Source organism: Centrocercus urophasianus, unplaced genomic scaffold, assembly GCF_019232065.1.
Source record: "Centrocercus urophasianus isolate 14NV4802_14NV808 unplaced genomic scaffold, USGS_Curo_1.0 seq_19, whole genome shotgun sequence".
Classification (NCBI taxonomy): Eukaryota; Metazoa; Chordata; class Aves; order Galliformes; family Phasianidae; genus Centrocercus; species Centrocercus urophasianus.
Genome location: NW_024884744.1, coordinates 3529326 through 3555085, shown reverse-complemented (window position 1 = coordinate 3555085; position 25760 = coordinate 3529326). Strand labels below are relative to the sequence as shown.

The 25760-nt window shown below is 43.2% G+C and overlaps 1 protein-coding gene across 1 annotated transcript in view; it reads right to left on the bottom strand.

Annotated features, from left to right (window-relative positions):
* The window catches only part of LOC122161423 (multiple epidermal growth factor-like domains protein 6), a 96858-nt gene that overhangs the window by 8416 nt on the left and 62682 nt on the right, over window positions 1-25760 (bottom strand). The window contains exons 3-14 of the mRNA XM_042820862.1: window positions 24816-24938; window positions 15922-16044; window positions 12708-12830; window positions 10452-10589; window positions 8190-8312; window positions 7637-7759; window positions 6791-6937; window positions 4767-4898; window positions 2696-2824; window positions 2216-2344; window positions 1132-1266; window positions 151-285 (exon numbers count right to left, since the gene is read on the bottom strand). Of these exons, the coding sequence (XP_042676796.1) occupies window positions 151-285; window positions 1132-1266; window positions 2216-2344; window positions 2696-2824; window positions 4767-4898; window positions 6791-6937; window positions 7637-7759; window positions 8190-8312; window positions 10452-10589; window positions 12708-12830; window positions 15922-16044; window position 24816 (1438 nt within the window). The 5' untranslated portion in view covers window positions 24817-24938. The remainder of the gene's footprint in view (window positions 1-150; window positions 286-1131; window positions 1267-2215; window positions 2345-2695; window positions 2825-4766; window positions 4899-6790; window positions 6938-7636; window positions 7760-8189; window positions 8313-10451; window positions 10590-12707; window positions 12831-15921; window positions 16045-24815; window positions 24939-25760) is intronic.

The following is a 25760-nucleotide window of genomic DNA, read 5'->3' as shown; positions in this document are numbered from 1 at the left end:
TGGCACAGAGTGATCTACATCAGCGTCATTGTCTTATTCTAACAACAACTGTACTTTTTTATCTGCAGCTTCTGCATCTGAACATAAGGTACATAGTAAGCTTTCCCACCTAGTGTGTACCTCCCAGGGAAACTTGCAGTGAGTACCTACAGGAATGGCATTTTTCTCCATGGAAACCAGGCGGGCATGGACGCTTGCAGGCTCCCGTCTCGTGGTCACACAAAACGTTGGTGGAACAGTTGCACCTCAGTTTGCAACCAGCCCCATAAAAGCCTGGTGTGCATGCTGGAAAATGAAAGTAAAGGCACGGCGTGTGTGAGGAAATGGAAGAGATAAAGAAATTTAACAGAAGTCAGAACAATAATTAGCAGAACTTGACAGAAAAATCTACTGTAACATGTATTTCAGAGGTGTTGATAATGAAGTGGAAGCAACAATTAAACACACGCACACTCACTGCTAAGAAGTCGTTGCTTAAATGCAACCCAGAAACAGAATGAGAGTACTTGAGGCTATATTAGACTACGAGGATATGAAATATCATCACTCCCATTCTTCACCAAACTCCCAGACGCAGTGCCATGAATCTAATGTGTTACTGTGTGCCCAGGGAGGAACTGTGAGGGAGAATATTGCTTTACTCCAGCTCTGCCTACAGAGACATACAAACAGGAATGCAGAACACAATTCTCTCTGAACTATGCCCAAAACTACACAGAATAACCTGAATTCAAAGACCTGGAAAGCTGAAGGAAAACCAGCATTACAAACCATTTACAAATGAGCCTCCTTGTGTAAAACACAGTTTTTGCCACATGCTGTCTGCATGAAAAAAAAAAAGAGCAAAAGTGAAAACTCCCACAATCTTCATTATTTAGAGTTGTAATAGAGTTTGGTTTCTAGATTGCTGAAAAACAGCACTGTTGCACTGCATTCCCAGTGGTGTCCCTGCAGGCTCTGTGATATCGGGCACTCACAGAGGCTGCAATATGAAAAATCAGAGACAAAATAATTAGTGGAATATGAATTTACCATTAGCAGCAGCACAGTAAAGCTCACGGGAGGAGGAAGGAGGCATGCAGAGAGGACAAAGGAATAAAAAGACAGGGGGAACATCCCTTCCTGCTGTACCTTTCTGGCATTTCTTGCCATGATATCCAGGCTTGCAGCTGCAGGTCCCGTTCTGTGCACTGCACCCCAGCGTGTGCTCCTTCACACACTGACACTCCTGTGAGCAGCCCACACCGAAAGCCCACCTGGGACAGGCTGCAGGCAGGTTAAAGGGAATCATTAGGTCTGTAATTAGGCATGAGTTATCTGAAATCACACCCTTGTGCAGGATGCAATGACTGCGAAAAGTGTCTACTTTCCTATGGCAGTGCCTATTAGTATGTGGGTGTGTAAAATGCAGTTCATAGGATTCCTATATAAAGTAATTAACTCCATTCCAAGCAATATGTGGCAAATGCAAGAATCAGAAATGTTTTGACACAAACTTAGTTAAGTTTTGGAATGAAAAATATTTGGATATAGCCCAGAACAAAAGTTTCATGACAAAAGAAAAAAAATCAAGCAACTATTTTCTATCTTGCATGGATTTTCCAAACAAAAACTGTAAGTGAAAACCAACTGGACTGCCTGTTTTATGACGCTTTTGTGTTTTGATCCATTTTATTCCCACTTAACATTTGGTTGCATTCACGGCTGTGCTTTTGTGCTATGAGCATTCTCACTTCAGGACAAATTCTGGATGTCACAGCTGGGAAATCCACGCAGGGAAGGAGACACAAATTTAGGGAAAGCTAAAGTTTGTGCTTATGACTTTTGATTGACCAGAGGGTGAGCAATGAAATTATCAGACTTGAACCTTATCTACAACCCTAACTTTAACATGCCCAACCCAAATCACCCTATAGCCCTCACTTTTACACATTAACAAACCTCAGCTCTTACAGTAAGGATTAATTGCTGCAGAAGGCGGCAAATGGAGTTTCTGGGGCCTCACAGAGTATCTGAGAAGTCTTCCATCTTCTGTTCCTCTCTAATTGCAGAGCTCATGGACTACGAACATCCCCAGTGTGAGCTCTCCTATTAACACCACCCAGCAAGCCCTATCCCAAAGTCTTGCTCATTTTGGACACATGTGGAATCTTTGTAAGTCTGCTATGCTGTGCACACATTACATAAACTGATCAGGAAGGCTGCTGGGACTTACTGAGGTGGCAGAAGCGTCCGTACAGCCCAGGGTCACACAAGCAGGCTCCATACAGCCGGTGGCAGTGGCCGCTGTTGGCACAGTTGCATGGCTTGTTGCAGTTCTTCCCAAAAAATCCCTTGGGACAGCCTTTGGAGTGAATAAATGCAGGCAATGCATCAGTTGTTAAGGATTTAAATGAACACCAGGTCAGCTCTCTTTTAAAGGGTGCTACAGAAAATACCATGTTGATGGCCTCAGGCTGAGCCTCTGCACAGGCCACTGGAGCAAAGCCCTTGCTTTCCCTCATCCATTTTCTTGCCTTTATTTAAACAAACATCACTCGAGGCACTCCACAGGGCTGCACTGTGTCCCACAAAATGGAAACTACTCTCACGTGGCCAAGATGTACCACACGCCATATGACAGACAGGGAGAAACGAAGGGAGATGGCAAAGCCTCAGGCTCACGCTACACCTGGCGGGATGAGGGAGCTCATACCATCTTCACAAAATGGCCCCTGGACTCCTGGTGGGCAGCGACACAGCCCTGTGATGGGGTCACAGGAGCCTCCGTTCTGGCACTTGCAGGTACTGGCACAACCGTCACCGTACGTGCCCTGGGAGCAGGCTGCAGGGAGAGCAGAAAGAGTGAATGGGCCCTGACATCCTGCCCCTGTGCTCCAAAATGAGAAGGCAGGCATCAGAACTGGGAAGAAAATAATCCCTGTAGTCAAGCAGTCTCTGAGCAATGTCATAGTCTTTCTATATAGGGCAAAAACATTCCCCTAATGTTTACTAGATGGTTCTAAAGCGATGTCTGAAACTACCAAATTAACTCAAGTGAAGAGTACCCATTGTGTGGTACCCATACTCTCCCCTGTGCATGCTTCACACAATTCATGGGCTCAGAACAACTGCCTAGGAAGTACCAAGCTTGAAAACACAGCACAGTTTTATACAGTTGGAAATGCATGTTTTGAACACCTCCCATCCACCAATAACCATTACGAAAATGCTGTGTTTTTAATTATACATTCTCCAAAATTCCACAGCTGCCCATAATACAGAAGTGGGTCCACAACAGCATGGCACTCCTTCTTATTGCTCTGATTACTCCGGTACAAAAAATAAAAAAAATAAAAAAAATTAGTGGTGAAATAGAGCACTGCTCCTGTTTGCACCTTCAGCCAGTTGAGTAACTGCAGTTGCTGGAGTCATTTGACTTAACTGACATTTTATCAATGTACATTAAGAAACTTGACATTTCACATCCATTTTCATTTGGTTTCTATGGTGTATTATTATAGAAATACAGTTCCAGATTTCTCAGCTCCTTAGCTTACCCTAAGCCCATGAACTACTCCATTCTTTTTTTTTCATTTGAGAAAGAAAGAAAAAAGAATGAAAGCCACCACATTTGGTTACTTCATACAGATTAGATGTCGTATTTATTCTTGTCAGTGCTTGCTTCGTTGAACTACAGGTATGGCTTAACACAGTTCCATTAGTCTGCATTCTCTAAATGCCAAAGTTAAATTCCAAAACATTACATGCATGGATATCTAGTGTAAATATAGAGCAAAAATGTTATTATTATTTTCAAGTGAACTGAAGAATTTCCTGTCCTGAAATTTTTGTAATCTCTCTAGAACCTCTACAGCACCATGAATGTCAGTAAAATCATCCTAACATAGTAGCCTGAGTAGTTGTAGGTAGAAATCATCATTTCAATTCTCTTCATTCCTATTCCTTCAGCTCCCCTTGGTGTTTACAAACCAAATCTGGATTGGTCTCCAGAAGTAACTAAGGGCAGACTGATGATTTCAATCATTTGCAATCATTTCTGTCTCTGTGATGATGCCTTCTAAACAAACAAGATGGTGATTAACCTGAGGACCACTGCCTATTGATGCAAAGTAATGTTGTCTTTCCAGTTGGTTCGCATGCATACTTCTGAAACAGAAAGATCTTCTACCAAGAATAAGAAGAAAACTCTGAAACATACAATGTGCAATGCTAAAAATTAACCAGTGCCAGAAAACTATGTTAATAATAAAAAGGATGATTAAAATAAACAAACAGCTCAGTGTTACCAATACAATTAAAAAAAAAAAAGGCAATGTCTTGAGATTCTATAATGGAAAACCCAAGTTTAGCACATTTGCCCACCCAGACAGTCACACCACCTGCCAGGACAGCCCTCTGAAACTCAGCTGGGTGAGCTGGGGAGCGGAGCATTGCAAGCACACTGCAGCACCTGGCACCTCTTGCAGCAAAGTGAATAGGAATGGTCCCAAAGTGAGCATTTCGTATGGGGCGCTGCACTGCATGGGATGGCAGAGACCTCGCTGTCTGAAGGTTTGTGTCATTTGTTGTAGCATCCACACAATTTACACCTAACGTGTCATACTGTAATAAAATGTTGATCTGGAAGTGAAAAAGCTGCGCTCCTTGAAGAGCTTCTTGGATTAAAAGTACAGCAGTTTATTCCTGTTTCCTCCCTATCTTCAGTGCCACAGCTCCAGGACAAAGTCGCTGCCTTTCAAACGAGTTCAATGCACTGTACTCACTTTCGTTGCAGGTAATGCCGGTCCACCCAGGTGAGCAAACACAGCCACTGCTCTCACTGTTACATCTGCCTCCATTCATACAATCCTCACAGCTCAAGCTGCAGTCATTGCCAAAAGTATTATCAAGGCAAACTGAAAGGAAAAAAATGCAGAAGGCTCAGTGAGCATCAGACAAAACACTTCTGGAGGCTCTTAGCTGTCCTTCCAGATGCACAAGTACAAAAGGGAACGTGCATGACATTGCCAATCAGAAAAAAAAGCCTATTCAAGTCATTAGCGTTCATGCTGGAAGCACTGCAAATATCACCAAGCTGTGCCAAAATGTACTCCCAAGTGGACATTCCCAAATTTTCTGCTTCAAATTTTAATCTGAATAAAAGGAAAACTGGGTCTGCAGCTGGAATTCATGCCCTTAAATACTGTGATTCCCCATCAAAGGGCATTTAAAAGTACTTTTTAAGAGCAAATAGCTTTCAGAAAAATTGAAATTGTGCTAATGCTAAAAAGAATTGTGTACAACAAAAAATATTTACTGGGAGAGAACCTTTTCTCCTTGTGAGGCTCACCTTGTTCTGTGATTTTAGTAGGTGCATTCTGTGCTGTAAAGCACAGACAAGCAATATTTTTAACAGCATAGTTTGAGTTATTCTAGGAAGACAAAAGATAATACACATTTATCACTTCTTTGTTTCCTCTTGGTTCTAGCAAGGGTAATTCCAGGCAGAAAAACTAAGAAATACAAAAATGCATTTGTGCCTCCCCATCCTGCCCTCCTTCTCTGCCCAGTTATGAACACACACAGGCACACACTCTTCTTTGTGGGCTCTGTTGACAAAGGAAGAGAAAAATAAGGGTTCCTCTTAGCTAAAATGCATTGGTGACAAGAAGATCTTATCCATGTGGTCAGACTATTGCTTTGCAGGCTTTACAAATGTGGCTGGAGCCTTTTTAGAAGGGGATTTTAGAAAACATCTGAGAGCAAGCTGGCAGATTACTTCAGCTTGCAGCAAGTCAGCAGACTGGTTGCTTTTCGCCAGCAATTTTATGAGTGGGGCCAGATTTCCATAAAGTCTCAGCACCCGACTGTTCCTCCTTCTAAAGCTGAGCAAACGCCCAGGTTTGCAGAGGCATTGAGAATCTCAGTGCTCCCACTCGGAACAAGCTGAAAATGCATACTTCAGAAGAAGAATACAAATTACCACTATGAACTTCACGCTTCTACATTAGAAAGTCATTTAGTTTATAGAAAATCATTAATTATTTGCTCCATTTAATCATTTAAAGCATATTTTTTTTAATAATATAGATTCCAGCACAAAAATACAGGGATATTTGAGAAGTAAAACAACTTACTGAGCCATGAGTTTCTTTCCTTCCCCACCTTTTCCTACAAACCATCACACGCTGTAAATCCTCAGCTTTAAAAAAAGAGCAGGTGCTCACTATGACTAAAAATCCCCATGCTTGTGTGGCTAAACATAGATAAAACATACAAAACTTGTTAATAAATATTTGGTTGAGGTTTGTCCATGGTTATCTCATTTACCAGTTTCCCAAATGATTATCAGCATTGTTGAGTATACCTGGATGCTACGTGATCTCGGAGGCCTAAATGGTTGTGTTGATCATAGCTGAGACCGGTTCCTGATTCATTGCCTGAAGGGCACAGCCCTCAGATGAGTAATTAGAGCTAATACCAAAATCATAGGGCATATGTAACAAGCATGAGTGAGCCATAAGCACTCATCAAAAGGTTGAGAGTTGGGTTTGAGCCCTTCCTTGGTGCAGTTTCCATTTCCTGGGGAGAAACTGATGCTGTGTAGAGTGCAGAGGGTGCAAAGTTTGAAGCAGCACAGGACATGGTGTTCTGCACCCACTCCTATGGCTATGTGCGTGGGCTCTGCTGCCTCATCTCTATGTAGTTACCTCCCTGAGAACGTGCCCCAGCCACCACCAAAGCATCTGAACCTCCAGAGGGAAGTCACGTGCGTCTTTTTAATTCACAAATAAGAACATGCACTCACCAGCTCTGTGCACCAGCGTCAGCTCCCCTCGCTGATCCTCATCCTCACGCAGGGCCCCGAGCACGTAGTGCAGGAGCTGGGGGGCACCTCTGAACTGCAGCCCCGGAGCGCCTGCGAAGCCCGACACTGCTGAGTCCCCTCCTAACACTGACACACAATGCATACAAGGTTAGGATGGCATCCCCAGACTTTCTCCCCAGCACCCATCTTGCATTTGTGCTTTGGTGCTCGGTGACTTCCCAGCTATGCTTTGGTACATCGTGTTGCAGCCGATTCGTTTTCTGGTTTATGGATATGAACCGTTTTTGATGCCCAAGGTAAGAGACAAGGAGAAACAAAAATACTTCTCTTTTTTCTGTAATTGAACCTTGGGCCTCAGATGAGACCATCCCTGTTACTGTGCCATTTTTTAAATGGGAGTTTAATTTTCCCCACCTGAAGTTCATGATTGCTGATAGTGAGTGAAGGTCATTACTCTCACTCATCTGGGAGATGACAAAGACAGAGCAAGTCTGGCTGCCCATTTCCAAAAACTACAGCTGAAGCCTTACCGTGATAGGAAATCAGCTGGCTTTCTTTCAGTTGGTTAAATCAAAACTTGCCTAAAATTTAGTGGCTGCTAATATAGGCTATAAAATTAGGTTGCTGATCTGGTTGCTTTGGCAGAAATCCAGAATCATGCCACTGACTCCATCACAGCAGAACCTGGACACCTCAGAGATGCCGTGGACACATCTGAGAGCTCTCAAGTTGGGCTCCCAAAATCCCAGGACCTGTGAAGATCCCAGTTCTGAGTTCACAGTTGAGAAATACTGACCAACCCTTCAGGATGCAACGGGAACTCACCGATGCAGGAGCGCCGGTCAGTGCCCAGCTGGAACCCTTCCTTGCAGGCACATTCATATGACCCCAGGGAATTAATGCAGACGTGGTCGCAGTTGCCATTCTCAAGACGACATTCATCCACATCTAATAAACAGGCATCAAGGCTGGTTAGTGCCTCTGTTGGGAAAGTGCTCTCTGTACAGGGCCAGAGCTATTCTGAACATAAGGAAACCAAATTTTCTTAGTACTTTGGGGCTATTGAAGGTATTAAAACATTTCAGCTCAGCATGGAAGAGATCATTCCACCTATGTTTTTGCCTCAAGTGAAAACAGCTGCTTTAAGCTGTTAAGCTCTGTTGATCCTTTGGCTATTCTGAGGGCTCTCCTTTTGCAGAAGTAGTCTTTAAAACACATCCACATACAGCATGCACAGAGAGGGGGAAAGGTCCCTGATTCATCTCCCATGGCCCATCTGTCCTTGCTGGATGTTGGCTTACTGTATTCCAAAATTACAAAGTGGAAATTTCATTTTTAAACCACGCTGAGCTGGGCGGGATCAGTGCAGGGCACTCACCATCGCAGCCACAGCCGTCAGCACTGGGCTGGAAGCCTGCTCTACAGCTGCACTCGTAGCTGCCCACGTAGTTGATGCAGAACTGGGAGCAGCACGACTCGCCGGTCTCGCATTCATCCAGGTCTGCAAGGATGGGGCAGCTCAGTCAGCCCTGGGCTGAACTCTCACCCCAGCATCAGAATGCAATGCACACACATAGCAAGCAGCTATTGCAAGGCAGTTTGCTTTTAACAGAGCTCTAGCCTAACAGCTTAGCTGCTGGGGGGCCAGCCTGCAAAGTGCAAATGTAGTCTCTTGAGAACTGACAGCTTTCTGCTGTACATAGATGTGGTACATATCTATAACTGGTAACCTGGGCACAGATGCACCTGTGGTTAGATCTTAGAATGATAGAATCACAGCATGGTTAGGTTGGGAGTGACCTTAAAGCCCACTCAGCTCCACCCCTGCCATGGGCTGGCTGCCACCACCAGCTCAGGCTGCCCAGGCTTTGGGCACCTCCAGGGATGGGGCATCCACAGCTCTGGGCAGCAGTGCCAGGGCCTCACTGCCCTCTGCATTAAGAATCTCCTCCTAAATATCTGAACTAAATCTCCCTCTTTCAGTTTAAAACCATTCCCCCCTGTCCTGTCACTATCAGACTACTTAAAATGCTGATCTCCTTCCCATTTATTAGCTCCCTTTAAGTACTAGAAGGCAGTTACGAGGTATCCCTGGAGCCTTCCCTTCTCCAGGCTGAATAAGCCCAGCTCCCTCAATCTTGCTTCTGAAGAGAGAAGCTCCACCCCTGTAAGCATCTCTGTGGCCCTTTTGTGGACCTGCTCCAAAACCTCTTTGTCATTGTCATCAATGTCATTCTCACACTGGCATCCCCAGGCCTGAATGCACTACTGCTGCTGGCATCTCATGAGGGCAGAACCCTCTCCCTGCTGCCAAACCTCTGCTGATGCAGCCCAGGACGCATTGGCCTTAAGGGCTGCAAGTGCACACCACCAGCTCAAAGATTCAAGAATCGAGCTGCTATCTTCTGACTGCAGGCTCCTGGCAGATCTCCCCCTCCCAGCCTGCTGCCCTGCTCAGTGGCCATTGAAGGCCATCTTGTCAATGCTGAGTTTGCAAAACATTTCTGAACGTTACCCAGGCGAAGAGCCGCAGATGGGAAAGGTCTGTGTCTCAATTAACCTTGGAGAGAGCACCAACGTTATTAGGAAGAACGGGCAGGAGAAAGAGGAGAAGGAAAATGTAATTAATCAGTCAAGGTGAAGAGGTCAGCACAAGAATTATTAATGTAGGTTATTTGGACATGGAGTGTTTTCCAGAAATGTCACAAGCTGAGCTTCTCTGCACTTTGTCAGATGACACCTCGCTCTGGGGTCTATTAGCAGCCCATTGTCTGTGCAGGAATGCAAAATGTGCCTCCAAAAGAAGGAAATTTTTGCTGTTAAGAGCAGCTTTGCACTCCCTTGGCCTTGCCAAGCCCCTGACCTCTGCTCTCCCTCCCTGGCTGTGGCCAGCAGGGCAGTTCTCACATTGACATCTCCATTAGCAAGTCACTGCCTCCTCCTCAGCACAGGAATGTGGCTGAAGGAACCTTCTCAGCCCAACTCATTGGCTCAGGATCCATGTCTGCCTTTCTCTCTCCTTCCTTTTTATTCTCATTTTTTGTGCCCCAGCACCAGCCACCCTTACAGAGCTGTGCTTTCCTCCTCCTTGCCCATCCATCCTCCTTGCTCTTTTCTCCTTTGAGGACCTTTGTCCATGCTGTCCCCAGAGCTCCCACTCCTTGCCTCTCTCTTTCCATCTAACTGTTCTTTTCCACAATGCCTGCTCCTTTTTTTCCTCTCTCTTCTTGTCTATTCCTTAAAATTTTAATGGCATAGTGATAATAGAACAAGATAGCATAGCAAAAGCTGTAAAGAAAAACAATCCTGTCACAAAAACATATAAAACATGAAGGAATTTTTAAGCTCTTTTTGAAGCAAAAACAACTGTAATTCTATGGCTTCCACTTCCTAAGTGACACTTCACACAGCTCACCACTAAGCACGGAAACAGAATAACTTCCACAGCACAAAGCAGAGTCTGCACGTGCAGCACTGCTGAAAAGCAGCTAACTTAATGCAGCTGTAACCTAATGCAGTCGTAATGCTCCCATCCCAAACTGGCTAGAGAGGGGAGGAAAACAAAACAAAGCCTCAGCAATGTGCTGCTTGGGCTGCATGCAGACATGGTCTTGACAGCATGAATTGTACCCTGGGTTACCTGTGCATGCCTTGCCATCTGAGCTGAGCACGTAGCCATCGTGGCAGGAGCAGCGTGGCCCTGTTGCCGTGTGCTCGCAGCCGTGGGAGCACCCACCGTTGTCCTTCTGGCAGCTGTCCACTATCTCCATTTCAATGCCTTGTGGAGAAACAAATAAAAGGGATGGTAAAAATGAGCACAAGTGGAGAGGCACTGGAGAATGAGTGCTGCATATGAAAGCACCCATGAACAAGCAAAATGCTGGCAAGGAAGAGAAAGCCAGCTCACACCTACATGCAGAAACAGCACAGCCCTGAGACACTGAACTATGTGGATAGGCAGCACACTCTGCCCTTGTCCCAGAGGAATGGAAGCATTTGAATAGACCAAGTGAGTCAGCTCTACCAAGCGTGCCTGTGCTTTCCAAAAAGCTGCTTTTAGTTGATTTCCAAGCACAAATTCTGTATGTTTTCATCACAGAGTTCCACTACTGAGCCCAATATCTAGCCAACAACCTACAGGCTTTGACCCTTCAATGGGGAGACAACACGATGCTGACACCAGTCCCCTTCACCCTGACAGATCTCCCCACTCTCCCACACTTGTCTGGGCACAGACATTTTGGTCAGGTTCAGTGGAAACCTTCCTATAGGAAGAGGAACATCTATCCATCTCTTTCCTATCCAGCTACTTCATGAAATGATTTCTTTAGGAAGAAGCTCGATTACAAAGCCTAATTCTCTTCAATTAACCCTATTGCTGCCTTAGAGGGCAATCTAGAGAGGAATTTTCCATGCTGTGCAGGGGGGCTGAGAAACAAAGCCCCTAAAGGAGCCATTGTACAGCCAGAAATGTTGCTCAGAGCAGCATGTGGCAGAGCTGGCACAGATGGATGGCATTTCCCCTCTTTTGCACCTCATAGATACATCTCCATTGGTGGCACTGATCCTACTCCATTTTTCCTTTCAGCTTACCTGGAAGAGGACATCAATTTGAGGAAGACATATGGAAGGCTACATCTAATCCACTGTGTGATTGTTTGCATCAGGGAAAAGAAATCTAGGTTGCTGTCCAGTATGCTAAGTTGGGATTTACAAACCCAGCCTTTATGCATTATCTTTGCCATTTACTTTGTCTTAGTTGTTCATTAGTAAAACACAGATTTCCCTATGCTGCTGGGGAAATGAGAGAATAAACAAAGACTGTGAATTGCTCAAACACTGTGATAATTCTGATCACAAAAATATGCAGAATGTTTGTGTTGATATTGCTTGCTCCATAGCTTTGTGCATAAGGCACAGAGAATCCCCATTTACAGAGACCTGCTGAACACTGAGGTAAAAATATGATATATTATACATTATTATATTGCTTTCCATGTACATTGATAGTTTCAAAGCGATTTTCATCCTTATTAAATATTTCTTACACACAGATTCTTGAAGTACACATTCACTCTCTGGCACACCACGTATTTTCCTAAAGAAATCCTGCTGAAAGTTCCTGCACTGTAATATTGGACTGAATGACCACTGTCCAGCTCTGCTAAAACAAGTCATGCTTTTGTCTGCATTTCAGTGAGCTTATGTTATGTCCATAATAACACCAACTCTCCCACACCATCTCTTTTATTAACCTAATCTTACCCTTAAGGACAGTGCAGGGATCGCCTCCCAACAAGCCAATCCCCCGCTCAAGGACAGCACTGCAGCTTAGGAAACCCTGCTGTGCGCATAGGGAAATAAACAGGGCTCACTTACTTTAGCTTGGGAAATTTTAGCTGTTCCAATGTATTTTTTTTCATTCTAAATCTTGTTTTGTTTCCCCTTTTTAAGCATCTACTTAACAGTGTCAGTAATCTCTGCAGAAACATGAGTAAACCTATGCAGATGAAGACAGGAGCAGAATGTCATGTCGGTTTTCTTCCGCATCAGACTAGGCATGTAAGAAAATGGGGAGAGGGAGGGCAGAAATGAATACATTTCACAGAACAGTAATATTTTGGTGTTGCTGGAATAGAATTCACCAGGCTCTGAAGATAAACCAACAGGGAGATTTGCTCTTTGAAATGCAGTAATTAAGGTCGGTGAACAGAGGCTTAAGAAGGTATCAACCTGCAAAAATGGCAATAGCAGAAGATGAAGAAAATAATATTAAGCTTGAGTTTTTGCATATACTTATTTTGCTGGGAGTGTTAATCCAACTGAATTAAAAATGAAGCATAGCAGTTGGCAGATAAGGCAACCTGAAAGGCAGAGCTGTAAAGCTGTCACTTACGGTAGCACTGCTTCCCATCAGCCCCCAGCTCGAAGCCGGGATTACAGGCACAGGTGAAGGATCCCAGCGTGTTCACACAGCCATGAGCACACCTGGCTCTCCCTTCTGCACACTCGTCAATGTCTAGGAAGCAGAGAGAAAGGCAATGACACTAACAAAAATATCACCTTATGATCACGTGGCTGCGTTTCCAAACGTCCAGTGGAAAGAGCATCTTGATGTGGATCTACAAATGACAGCATCTGACGGATCCAGGAACACTGAACTCACAGCATTATTCTCCAAAATAATAGTTTTTTTCTACTCAGTGCTGATCTTGAGCCCCTCAGCACGAATTTTTACATTAGACATCATATTTACTGTATCAGCCAACGTATGAGGGTTGCCCTGAAAGTAATGCCTCCTATTTTATTATGTTGGCTCATGATGTCAGAAGCAGATGGTGATGGTATGTTCCACTCAGAGTATGGCACTCACTGACATTCATCGATGTTTGTTGAACATTTATGGGGCCAAATGGTGAATGGGAGCAAACTGAGGCAGTGGACGTTGTGTTTCAGCAGTGGCAACATGATCCAGATGGCCATGCACAGCTGTCACACCGTGCAACGAGAAGCATCTCAATCAGCTCATCATGGTGCTGACTATGTCGAAAAAAGGCGCTTTGTAGCTGAGAATTTGCTCTATTAAACAGTGTAATTGTGCTCTTTGTATCTGCTGTAGTTTCCGTGGTAACAAATAGAAGGCATTACTTTTGGAGCAACCAACATAATTTCTCTGTATTTCCTCTAACAAGAGCAATGGTAACAGAAGCCATGTGAAGAACGCAGACAAAAGTCCTAACTCCTTCCACCCTAAAATTAGCAGTAGGTCCTCACAGCCATTACGTTCAAAGTAGTGGAACAAGAAATATTTGATTATTTCCTGAGTGTTAAATGATTTGGATTAAATGGCAGCAAGTACAATGGAGACAGATCCTCTCTGTCACATCCACAAATCCTGAAGTTCCTTCTGCAGAGAGGAATCCCCTCTCCTCAGAGGAGAAAATAGAAAAGCCAAGGAGCTGTATGCAGGGAATTACATGCCACTAAAGGCATGTCTTCCTAAAGTCTCAGTGGAAGGGAAGGGAACTTTATTTGTACTAGATAGTGCTGCCATGTAGCACAGCTGCACACCCGCAGCCTGCATGCAGACACAGCACACGCCTACCCACCTCCTGCTCCTGCTTTGGTTCTGACACTGCACTTGCAAAATGCAGATTATACCCTGCAACGATCCAGGGACAGAGCACCTCATGTCCAGGAGCTGCTGCCAGGCATGCAGCTCCTTGCTCCAGAAAACAGCTTTCTAACAGCTCCACTCCATATGTGCTGTAATCAGACCCGTGCTCACAGACTCCTGCACTTGAACACAAGAAGCTTTACGAATGCAATCAGCCTACTTGCAGAAAGAGACCCCAGGCAATGCAAACACCATACACTGACCCATGGAGATTGCAGGATGAATGACAGCTGCTCTGAAGTGGCCATGTGTGTAGCTGCTGTTTAGAATAAAATGGATTATTTCTCCTTATTTTGTCATAAAATGTCAATTTGCAAGTAGAAAAATGTTGGCAGTTGCTGGAAAAGTTCTTTTCTCTTATTGTGCTTTTCAAAAAAGAAAGCAAAAACTAGAGAGCCATCCCACAGCCACCATGGTGTACTCATTTCTTCATATCTGGTAAACACAGCTAATAGCTAAAGCATGACACCTCCCTGCCCTGATTTCCTTCTAACTCATTTTACAGAGTCAGATACCAGCGTGAATTTGGCAAAAAACATGGAATAGTTTCTAAGAGAAACATATATATATGTATATTCATGTTAGGAAATGATGCCTAATAACTCATGACTGTTGCCATGAGGTCAGAAAGAAAATTTATTCCAGTATGTAACATTGCTAGTTATCTAGTGCTTCATTTTATACATAAATTAACAGAACTGTCAACGTTTATTCAAGATAAAATGAGGAATATGTTGACCCCAGTATCAAACTCACTGCTGTTTCACTAATTAATCGTCACCATAGAGGCTACACTACTTGAAACTACTTTTTGGTGTTGAAAATGCTTTTTCAGTAACCTTACACATACGAGTCATCCCAACAGGACTGGGATCATCAAGGTGCGCTGTGCTCCCTAAGGAAGGGTTTACAGGCAGCTGAGTAAAATACTTTGTATGCAACCAGCATCCTGTACAGAGACCCATAGAAATAACACAACGAGTCCAGCATTGGTGCAATCTTGGCCAAGTGTTCAAAAAGAGGAGTTTAAAATTAATGTGTCTGAATGCGTGCCCTGATCCTGACAAGGCTGTTAGAAACCTGCACATCATGAAGTCCACGGGTGCTCTGTGCTTCATTAAACTGACAAATTCTTGCTTCCGAGCACCATATTGAAGAGAAAAGCAGCAATTCTGGTTACTAATTTCCACACATTTCAGGTCATAAATGCTTCAGATCCCTTTGAAAATCCCAGCCTAAATGCAGGACTTTGGAATTCAACTTTTTAAGCTCCTCTCTTTGGAAAAAGTAGACTTTGTGATTTCTTTCTTCACAGTACTTTCTTTATGAATATGGAAACAGTTCTCCAGCTAAAAAGCCCTTTGAATTCTAAATAGGTTTTCGGTGACCTGGTTCAAAGTGTTACCTGAACCAATTTCTCAGGAGCTGTATCTGGGGCATTATTTTAAAGGGACACTACAGGAATAACACTACAGCACTGCGAAATCCCACTGCCAGAAACAATGATTGACGAGATCACGGAATAATTGCCATCATGAAGGCGCCCCTCCATGACTACTGGCTGATGCAAATATCACAAAGAGAAATGCTGCTTCAATAAAACACGTACATGTTTTTCCAAAATATTTCTTTTACACAGAATCACAGAATGGCCAGGGTCAGAAGGGACCTCTAGGACCACGAATCTCCAACCCTCCTGCTGCATGCAGGGCCACCAACCTCCCCATCTGATACCAGACCAGGCTGCCCAGGGCTCCATCCAACCAACACCTCTAGGGATGGGACATCCGCAGCCTCTCTGGGCAGCAGCTGTTCCAGCACCTCACCACTCTCTTTCTAAAGAACTTAATTAAATAGAACTTTTTAATTCAAAGCCCAATAAGCCAGAACACCAAACAATACTTTCCTTCTAATAGAGTCCACAGTTTCTTACCTAAGCAGGACTTCTTGTCTGTAGAAAGATAATGCCCTGGGTGACACTCGCATTTGGCAGTTCCTCTCTCATTTTGACAGATGTGTGAGCATCCTCCATTCCCACTTGTGCAGGGGTCTATCACTGAAACCAATTAGAGCACACTGTCAGCTTAAAGGTCACTCCTGTGCCTGAAAACAGTCTTACCTGCCATCGCTGCAACCACAGCTGAGATTACGATACTGTGAAGGACTGGACTGAGAAAACATCTGACACAAGTTGAGGTATGGTTAAATCTGTTGTTTTTCTGTCTGCTATTTTCTCTGATCCTGGACAGCATTTTCCATAGATCAGCAGCACTATAAAATGAGGGAAATTGTGTCTGTATTACTCTCCGTAAGCAGGACAGGAGAGTAGCTTTTATCCCTATTTCACCATAACTGAGTAGATTTCAAGAGTTGCTCTAAACAATAGCAATTAGTACACCAGTGTTTTAACCCATAAGCACACTTAACATGAAGTTTGCCAAAGAATAATGTATATGTAGATGTCTCCAAAGAAAACACTTGCTGAAGAGCACCAGAAGACCTCCTTTAATCTAACAACACGTGGCATTAATGTTATACATCAACGTTTTTCACTCTTATTCAGCAATAACACGCAGTTTCAAGGATAAGCAGTTCTAAGTGATGAGTACTTAAAAATACATTTATAAAGTGCCTGCAGAAGTCTCCACCTCAAAAACTTCACTGTGGTTAATGTGTTTATTTCTGAAGTGCATGGCTGCTGGAAGCAAACTGATGTGTTTGCACAAAGACTTTGTCCATACACAAACTGGCCTACTGGGACTGCTTGGACAGGATGATTTGGGTTAAGAGCCAGAGTCTTCATACTAAAATCTGATATTTTGCACAGAGCTGGTGTTCCAGTTGGAGTTCAGTTACATTGACACGCTGGTAAATAACAGCATGCAGGCAAATTTGTGGGATGTTTTTGAAAAATGAGTCTTTCAGCATTCTAAACCATTTAAAACTCAAGGCTATTTCCTTACAATTCATGCTGTAACATAGTTTTAGCTTCTTACTAATTACTGACTGATTTGAAACACTGGACCAATACTCCACACTTGCCTCCAGCCTGACTTCTCCTTCACTTCTCCTTCATCTCAAGTTCTACTCAGAGTAACTTCTAGAGGGGAACTGGGAAAGAAAGCCAGCATCAGTTGAAGGTGTTTTCTTCCAGACTTTGCTCCATTGGCTACCCACACACATATATGTTTAGCTATGAAGAAGGTGCTGGGAGAACAAGACCTTTATTTTGTAGTGGTGGTGCATTAAATATGGTGGTGCATTTTTTTTTCCCCACATCCTCCAAGTTTTGCTTTTTTAACCTATGTAGCCAGTGGTATTTTATGTCACTGTTGGCAACAGAGGACACTGCCCCAGAACACCTTCAAATTTCCTCATTTCACCTCCTGACATCCCAAGAACACAGCCACTCGAGTGTGCAGGCTGAGAATTTGACAAGATAGCATAAAATAATATCACAGTTAAGGATTTAGAACTGAATTTTTCTGTTGGACTTTCAGCACGATAGGTTGCAAATAGGTTTTCAAGGGACAGCAGCACTTCATCTTATGTGACACTTTCAAGGCTGACAGCTTGGCTCTGCAGTTAAACAGTTGCCTGTCTATAAAGGATTTAGCTGCAAGCAAGAACTCTTTCTCTGACTGATACGAAATATTATTTGTTGATTCTTTTTTATTATTATTATTTGGATAAATTAAGTGAAATCACTATCACACAGCATCTGTTAAACCTACATATTATAAAGGTTTTCAGAGCATCTAAAGCTTTAATTTGAGAATGATTACAGCAGAGAGCAAGACTTGTAATAATCTGTGACATGACTACAAGCAAACAACAAATTATAGGGTACACGGTAGTAAAATGTAGTAATTTGAATAAAAAATAGCAGCCTTGGAAGTCCCTAGACAAGATAAAAATTCGTAAAGGAAAGAGATTTTCAGAACATAAAGCAACTACAGATTGACTTGTTTTACTTGCTTTTGTTTCATTCTGACATATCTGTTTCTTGCTGTCATGGGCAGGTTTCAGGAAAAGCTAGAAACATCTCATTAGTGTTCTTTCTTCTAAGCATTTGTCTCATATTGTCTGACTTGTTAACATTACTGGGTTACAGACTACATCCTATGAAACTCTATTCCAAGCTGTTAAATGCCGTGTTCAAAAAGCAAAGACCAAGAAAACCCCAAACAATCCCAGAACGGATCTGTTCCCAGGCTGTCCTGAGACACAGAATTGTATCATAGAATCATTGAATGGCCTGGGTTGCAAAGGACCACAATGATCATCTAGTTTCAACTCCCCTGCTACATGCAGGGTCACCAACCAGCAGACCAGGCTGCCCAGAGCCACATCCAGCCTGGCCTTGAATGCCTGCAGGGATGGGGGCATCCACAGCCTCCTTGGGCAACCTGAAAAAGCCACACCAAGTCACTGATTTGAGGCAGCAACAATGCTCTTGGGAAAGCATGTGTTGTATTGTGCTGGGAACCCTTCCAGACCTTCACTGCAGGCTGCAAAGGACAAGGTCTAGTTCTACAATCCTACTGGTTGTGCACTCTAGAACAGCAAAAGAAAGAGAATTGGGTCTTGTCACAGTTTGCTTGCTCATGGCAACTGTGACCTTACACAGGAGAAAATCCTCATCACTCCTGGATAGCCCAGTGTAGAACTTACTCTAGCAGAGAACTCATACAGCCCTGCGCCTTTACAGAAGTACCAGTGTTACCACAGATCCCATCCACACACACGTGGTGCTTCAACCTCATCACTCTGATTCTTCACAACTCCATCCCATTGCCCTGCCTCTGTGGGGAAGGCTTCACCCTGCTGCCTCTCAGGATCCTGGCTGCAGCATCAGCCCTGGGATGACAGCCCTAAATGCCAACCCAATGCACTCACAGCCACTTTATTCTCATTTGTTCTGCAAAAGCCTTGTCCATCAGCTTAACTAGCACTTTTCTCCCCTGAGTTTTTACTCTTTAAGGCATTCATGGGAGAAAAGCATCCCACTCAGCCTTCATTTTGCCAGCTAAGCTCCTCTTGCAAGACAAATCTTCCTTCCTCTGCCCACAGCTGCTCTCTTGGAAAGGCTATGCTTCTCCATTTCAATTTCCATCACCTTGCATGCAGTTTAACAACAGGCTCCAGCTCAGATCTGACCCACAGACACAGCCATTGCTCAGGAATTCCGGTGGTGAAGCTCACGCAAGCCAGACCCTGAGGCCAAGAGCTCTGCATGCCACGGGAGCTGACGGCAGGATTTACTCACACTTTGTACACAGCGTAGAAAAGCCCTAAGGAGAAGCAGAGCCATATGGAAACAGTTTTGTGATGGGAATTTTAGCACAATAAATCCATGAGTTTGGACCCATATTTCACTGGCACATCCAAGGGTGCCATGTGTGTGAGATTGTCGTGGTGCGGAGGGAGGTTTGATTTAAAAAACGATGGATTTGCTAAAAAAATAAAAGGCAACAATCAAACTCAAAGGTAGCATTACTATTCTGCTTGCAAGTGCTCTGTAGCCTGAAGGGGAGGAATGAATCAGGCTGTGATTAGGAGCGAGATAAGCCAAAATCAGATAAAGAAAAGACATCATGTAGTAGAAAATTGAGAGGCCAACTCTATACACAACTTGATGAGTAATGAATGTTGGGATTAAAACGTGACCGTGTTCCTCACTTATGCCATTGCTGCCAGAGTGAAACGAGTGGCCAGGAGTCCATGAGGGCAAAAGCTCTGTGACTGTGAAAGAAGGCAAACTTCACACCTCAGCTACATTAATCTTTTTACCATCGATTATACGAAATGGGATGAATGCACACGGTCCTGTGCTTCCTACATCCTCACCAAGCTTTCACTGCAGCACCTATCCCAGCCCCTGTGTCACTCCATTGGCACGCACAGGGCTGCCTGGCATTGCAATGTTGGCCAAAGGCAGTGAATAGAGGAAGAAATGATTGAAGTGCAGCCACTCTTTGATCTGATGGCAGCAAAGGGCCCAAGGGTCTGTCAGGGGAAGGAGGGGGAAACAGAACAGCCCCCCTGGCATTGCCCATTTCAGGCTCTGAAGGACCGTAGCACAGACACATGGAATAAACAACAGGGACTGAGGTGGACTTGAGCATCTCTGAAGATACCTCTCCTTTCACCCAGGCAAATTAATATTCTTTCTGTTCAGCATAGACCCCCCAGCCTCTGGAGAAACATTTCTCTTCCTGCCAAAACACGTTAGCACACACCCACACCTATCCACACACTGCATATAAAAATAAGATCGGTTCTCTGAACCCGTTACTGTGCTGCACACACGTACGTGTGAGCGTGTGCAGGGCTGCATCTATCCATACTAACAGCAGGGATGTGTTATGCTCTCCATCAGTGGCTGGAAAGGCTATTTTGTCCTCCATGGAAGGCACCAAACTCTGGATCCACTGATGCCAGCAAAGAGCTCTGACATTTCTGTTACTAATATTAGTATAAATTCAGTTATCTCTTGTAGATATTCAGAAAGTGTTAGCTACAAAAGCAGCTGTAGGAGGTATTTCACCCTATGCTATCCATTAGCAGACAATTAGTTTCTGTATGGCAGAAAAGCCAAGCTTTGACCTATAATATACATTTCTCAACATGTTATTGCCTAAAATAATGCTAAAAAAATGTATGAAACCCTGAGCATGGAACCCTTGCTGGAAGATTGATAGTAACGATGGAGTCAGAGCATGCAGCCTCCTTCTGCCTATGTTTTTCACCAACTCAGATTATGACAAGAACGTAACCAGACATACTGTACTTCTACTTGTGTGGTAAAACAAAGGTTATAGATTTGTAGAGATACCTTCTTCGTTACTTCCCCTATTAAGAGTCACAGTGTTTGAAAGCCTCCACAAAACTGCATCCCAACAGCTTTCCTACACAAGGCAGACATCAAAGATAACAGCTGGCACCAGAGATGAATTGGGCTCCAAAGCCTGTGTTCTGCTTTCTCTTTTTGGAGTTCAAACAAGAATAAATTCCAGTGAAAACAATGAATTCACATCAATCCAAAAGCACAGCCCAGTGCTGCCATAAGTATGTTTTCTGTTTGAATCTCTGCTTCCCAGACACCAGCTGGTTAAACTTTAATGAAGTTAAATTTGTGACATTAGCATAGTCAAGGCACTGACAACCAAACAGAAGAAATGGACTCTGTTACCTTTGGTTATTTTAATTGCCTAATTGGTAGTGAATGCTCAGCCTGGCACATATAACCAAAAATGAATTCAGTACTGAGCAAAATTTTGTGGGACAAAATGCTAATGGAGAAAAGGAGCGTTGTAAAAGATGTGGCATACTGTGGCATAACACAAAGTATCAGAGATCATCAAAATATTCAACAAGAAAGAATTTTGCTCTTGGATGCTGTTTACTTCTGAGGATAGTAACCCACTTCAGAAGTTATCTGCCTTGGAGAATAAGCATAAGTTTCTCATGAGAAAAGGAGAAATGACAAACGGATTTCTTCAGATCTCTTTGAGGGTCATGCTGGTGGTGCCCCAGGGACAGATGGTTCCCAAACACACCACGATGATGCAGTAGGAGGACTGGACTTGCTGCAAAGAACTTGAGTAGTCTCCCATGCAACCTCACAATAAAGTAGCCTTTACCAGGTTTCCAAGTCCTCAAATGTGGGCTGAATATCTTAGAAGAGAGATCCCCTTTCCTATGTATGGGAGAATTCCAAGACATTGAGGTATCAAAATCTGCTTCCCTGAAGTCATTTTGGCACACTGCTCCCTGAAACGTAGGATTTCCAAAAATGGAAAGAATGAGCAAAATAGAAATCTGAGCTGGGTGCATCTGAAATCCTGTCTAAAGGGATCCTTGTTTCTAATTTCTGTAGCAGAGATAATAACCTCCAATAAACAGCTCGTTTCCAGAACGCAGACCCTTTTTATTCTTTGTATGATTGAGAGGCTGTTACATCCTCTAATGTATTCTTCGAACAGATACTCTTGCTATTATGAGCCCTGCTGCAAATGTTAGATGCTCTGCTCAGCTGCACTAGGTTGAAGGAGACGTGCACTGCTCCATTTACCTCTTGATCAGATGAGTGCTCAAAACGTAGAAACTGGAGCAGCAGGCCGTGCCAGCCCCATCTCCACCTGCACCTGGGCAGCATGAGCTGTTCATGCCCAAATCCCTGGGCTATAAAATGGTTTTATATGAAATGCTTCTCCCTGTCCTCGTCAGCTAGCATCTGTCTTGTGCTCCAGCACATGAGAGTTTATTATATCCGTTTATTTTCGTTTCCTGTCTAAATAGCTGAAATGGAACTCAATATTCCCTGCTCGGTATTGTGTACATCCATTACCATGATAGCAACTCTCTGTAACTTCCTTCTGTCTCTCCTCTCAGGATTTATTTCTGTTTCTCTTTGATAATTTCTGAGATATTGAGTTGAACGTTGTGTTAAGTATTTTTAATAACTGCTTTTCAATGCTTACATTCCCAAAATGAAAACTCACTTTCTGTTAATGTTCATAGCTAGGAAAACATAAAACTGAGCTTTACGATCGGTGCCAAGAGCAAACAGCTACAGATTGCCCACAGAAGGCTATGGGTGTTATAAAGGTAAACTCATTTAATCCCCTCAATCTCTACTTTTTGTATTTATCGTTCACTTCTCTATCACTTCTCCCCCTAAGCCACATTAGTCATTTTTAGTATGAAATTCCCTCTCTACCAGTGCTGAAAATTAGACAATTCAGAGAGAGGAAAGCAATTCAAACATCCCGTCTTTCACTTCTGTGTCAGACCTGCTCATATCCGATCAGAGAGAGATGGATTTCTCTCTTCTCTTGTAATTCATACACTTCTGCTTCTATGTAAATATGAGACATCTTGCTTTTGCCTTAAATTAATTTATTTCTCACACCCTTGTGCTTCCTCACGCACTCTCTACCCAACTGAGAGAGCAAAGAAAAGATTCCGGCTTGGCCATATTTTTAATTCTAGTTCATTACCAAAATGCTGAAAGTCTTTGTATGCAGTAAACCCAACAAATCTAAAATGCTAAGTTCCTTAAATTAAGAAAAAAAATGTTATTACTGCAGCCTGAACACGAGTTCATTTTGTGTTCTGGCTGCATCAGTAAATTTATTGCTGTGATAATACAAGAAATAATGAATGACATATTTGGTTGAATTTAAGCACAACCAAGGGAATTCACTGCAGTACAGAAACAATGACAAAACTGTGAGTGAATTGATTCTGCAGATGTGGTCTGACTACACTTGACTGTTCTTCTCAAATTACCTGAAATCAGGCTTCAAAATTCAAACAAATTACGTTCACTTCTTCTGCTGAAGTGACAGAATATTTTCATTATTTTTGCAGAACTTGACAACCTGACTTTTATGCTATTTTAAATGCCATACAATAAAAGTATGTATATACATACGAGGATTTTCTAAGCAAGATGCAGAATTAACTCTGCCTCTCTCACTTCAGGGCCCGGAGTCCAATGTAAGAAGCAAAACATTTATTGCTAATGGCAGAACTGCTTATCTTCTCAACAAACACAGAAATGACCACTGTTCTACATCACTAGGACCATATAATCCCTCTTCTTACTGTTTTCTACTCCTTGATGCTTGGAATGGGATTCTTCCGATCAAGAGGAGAGATCTTCAGTATGATATAAAGTGAACAAATTGGTTTGTTTTGCAACTTCTTTGGTTGTTGACTTTCATTTCTTGTCTTTTGTGCCATAGAGAATTACAGCATGGGTTTTGCTCACTGAGCAAAGGAAGAGGAATTCAGTATGACTTGTAACAGAGCTACTAAAACACGACTGCAGCAGATTAAGACATATTTCTGACAAACAGGAATGATGTAAACCTTTAAGACAGATTTAAATTCAGGAATGGATGAAAGGAGACAGAACTACTGATGGAACAAGGAGCTATCACAAATCCATAGCACCCACATTATCAACCTGCAGCAAGAGCAGAACATCCAAACTCTCATCTTCATTCATATTCATGAGAACCTCCCTTGTGAGCTAAAAAGATTAGCACAAGAAAACATTCCTGTGATATGCCTTGGAAAAGAGTTTCCAGCCCACCCCATGCATACTTCTCATTTTGCCTAATGATTAAAATTAAAAGCAGACAAATTTGTGTTACTGCCTTACCTAAAAAATATTAAAAAATTAAATGTACAGCAGAGACTGAAGTGGCAATCAGAAAGGTTTCTTTTTAAGCAGTTCCTGAAAACAGAAAAGACCTCCGTGTGCAAACTTGACACTACTTCAGATTTTTGTTAGCTTTTTATCACTCCCTTTCCAGCTACCAGCCCATAGCACCACATTCCTAAAAGTATCTTCATTATTCACAAGTTCAGCCTCTGCTCTGGGTCCTCCACTCACTGGAAAACACTGTCAGAGATTCTCCTTTATTGTCATAGTTCTCAGCAGAGCTGATGGTTTCCCTCTGCTCATGGAACCACCTGGGAAACCCACAGGACCCGCAGCCCGTTCAGTCTAATGGAGATCTCACTTACTGTGGGCCAACTTAAAGCCAACTTTAGGTTGACAACCCCAACCCTTTATTTTGCCTTTATCACCAAATACACAAGATCTATTCTGGGACTGATTGATCAGAACAACAGCACTGCAAGAGAGCTTTGCTATCTGCTGTTTGTGTTTCTTAAGGAAAAACAGGAAAAAAAGACCAAGAAAGAGTGGAAGAATTTGCAGCAGAAAAGCCCAAGTCTACAAAACCTTGCACTTTTATAAGAACATAGGAGAAAAACATATATCCATGCTTTGCAGCATGTACTCACTCAAGCACGTGCGCCCATCGGAGTGCAGCCTGTATCCTGTCTGACAGTGGCAGTGGAAGGAGCCGTGGGTGTTGATGCAGCCCTGCTGGCAGCCTCCATTCACCTCTGCACACTCATCCACATCTGTAGGAGAAAGAGAGATGGCTGAAATTACCAAACAGCAGAGACATAGTTCAGTTCTCCTGGAGAAGCATATAGCTTGGACATAATGCAACCACGACGCTCCAACTGTGATGCTGTTTTCTTTTTTTTTTTTTTTAATGGTTTATTTTGCAGCCACACTGTAAACAGAGCAAAGAAAATTGAAATTTTGATGGTGTTTTTCAAAGTGTTCACAGGCACCATCTCTGTGGTCTCTTCTTTTGAAGCGCTGGCTAATTAGAATGATCTGTGACACCAATGTTTCCTCAGGGACAAGAGAAGAGTTCAGGGAGATAAGACAGAATTTAAACATGTCTGGGTATGAAGGCATCACTGGTCAAACATTTGGCTACTGCAAAATTATGCTGAAAATAGATTTCTTTATGCATCAGGTCCTTAATCCTATAGAAGGTCTTGAGGATACAAGCACATACAACTGGCATGGCAAAGAGATGTGCAAGATCAGAGCTCGTGCTCCCAATCAATGAGAGCACAGGCACTACACAGAAGTGCTTTTTGTGCCACATTTTCTGTGACTCCTGTCCCTTGGGCTTTGGCCAAGGAGGTCAGCTGTGCTGGCTGTGCCATCTCCCATCTCCTTATGATTCCCAGCCCCTCACTGTCAGGGCAGCACAAGAAGCTGAAATGTCCTTGGATCTGTGCTCAGCAACAATTAAAATATTGCTGTGTTCCCAACAGTACTGTCTTCTGCAGCACTGTATCAGCTACTAGAAAGATAATTAACCCAACTGAAACCAGGACAATCAAATTGAGAAAGCTGCTGTAACACTTCATCTGAGAAGG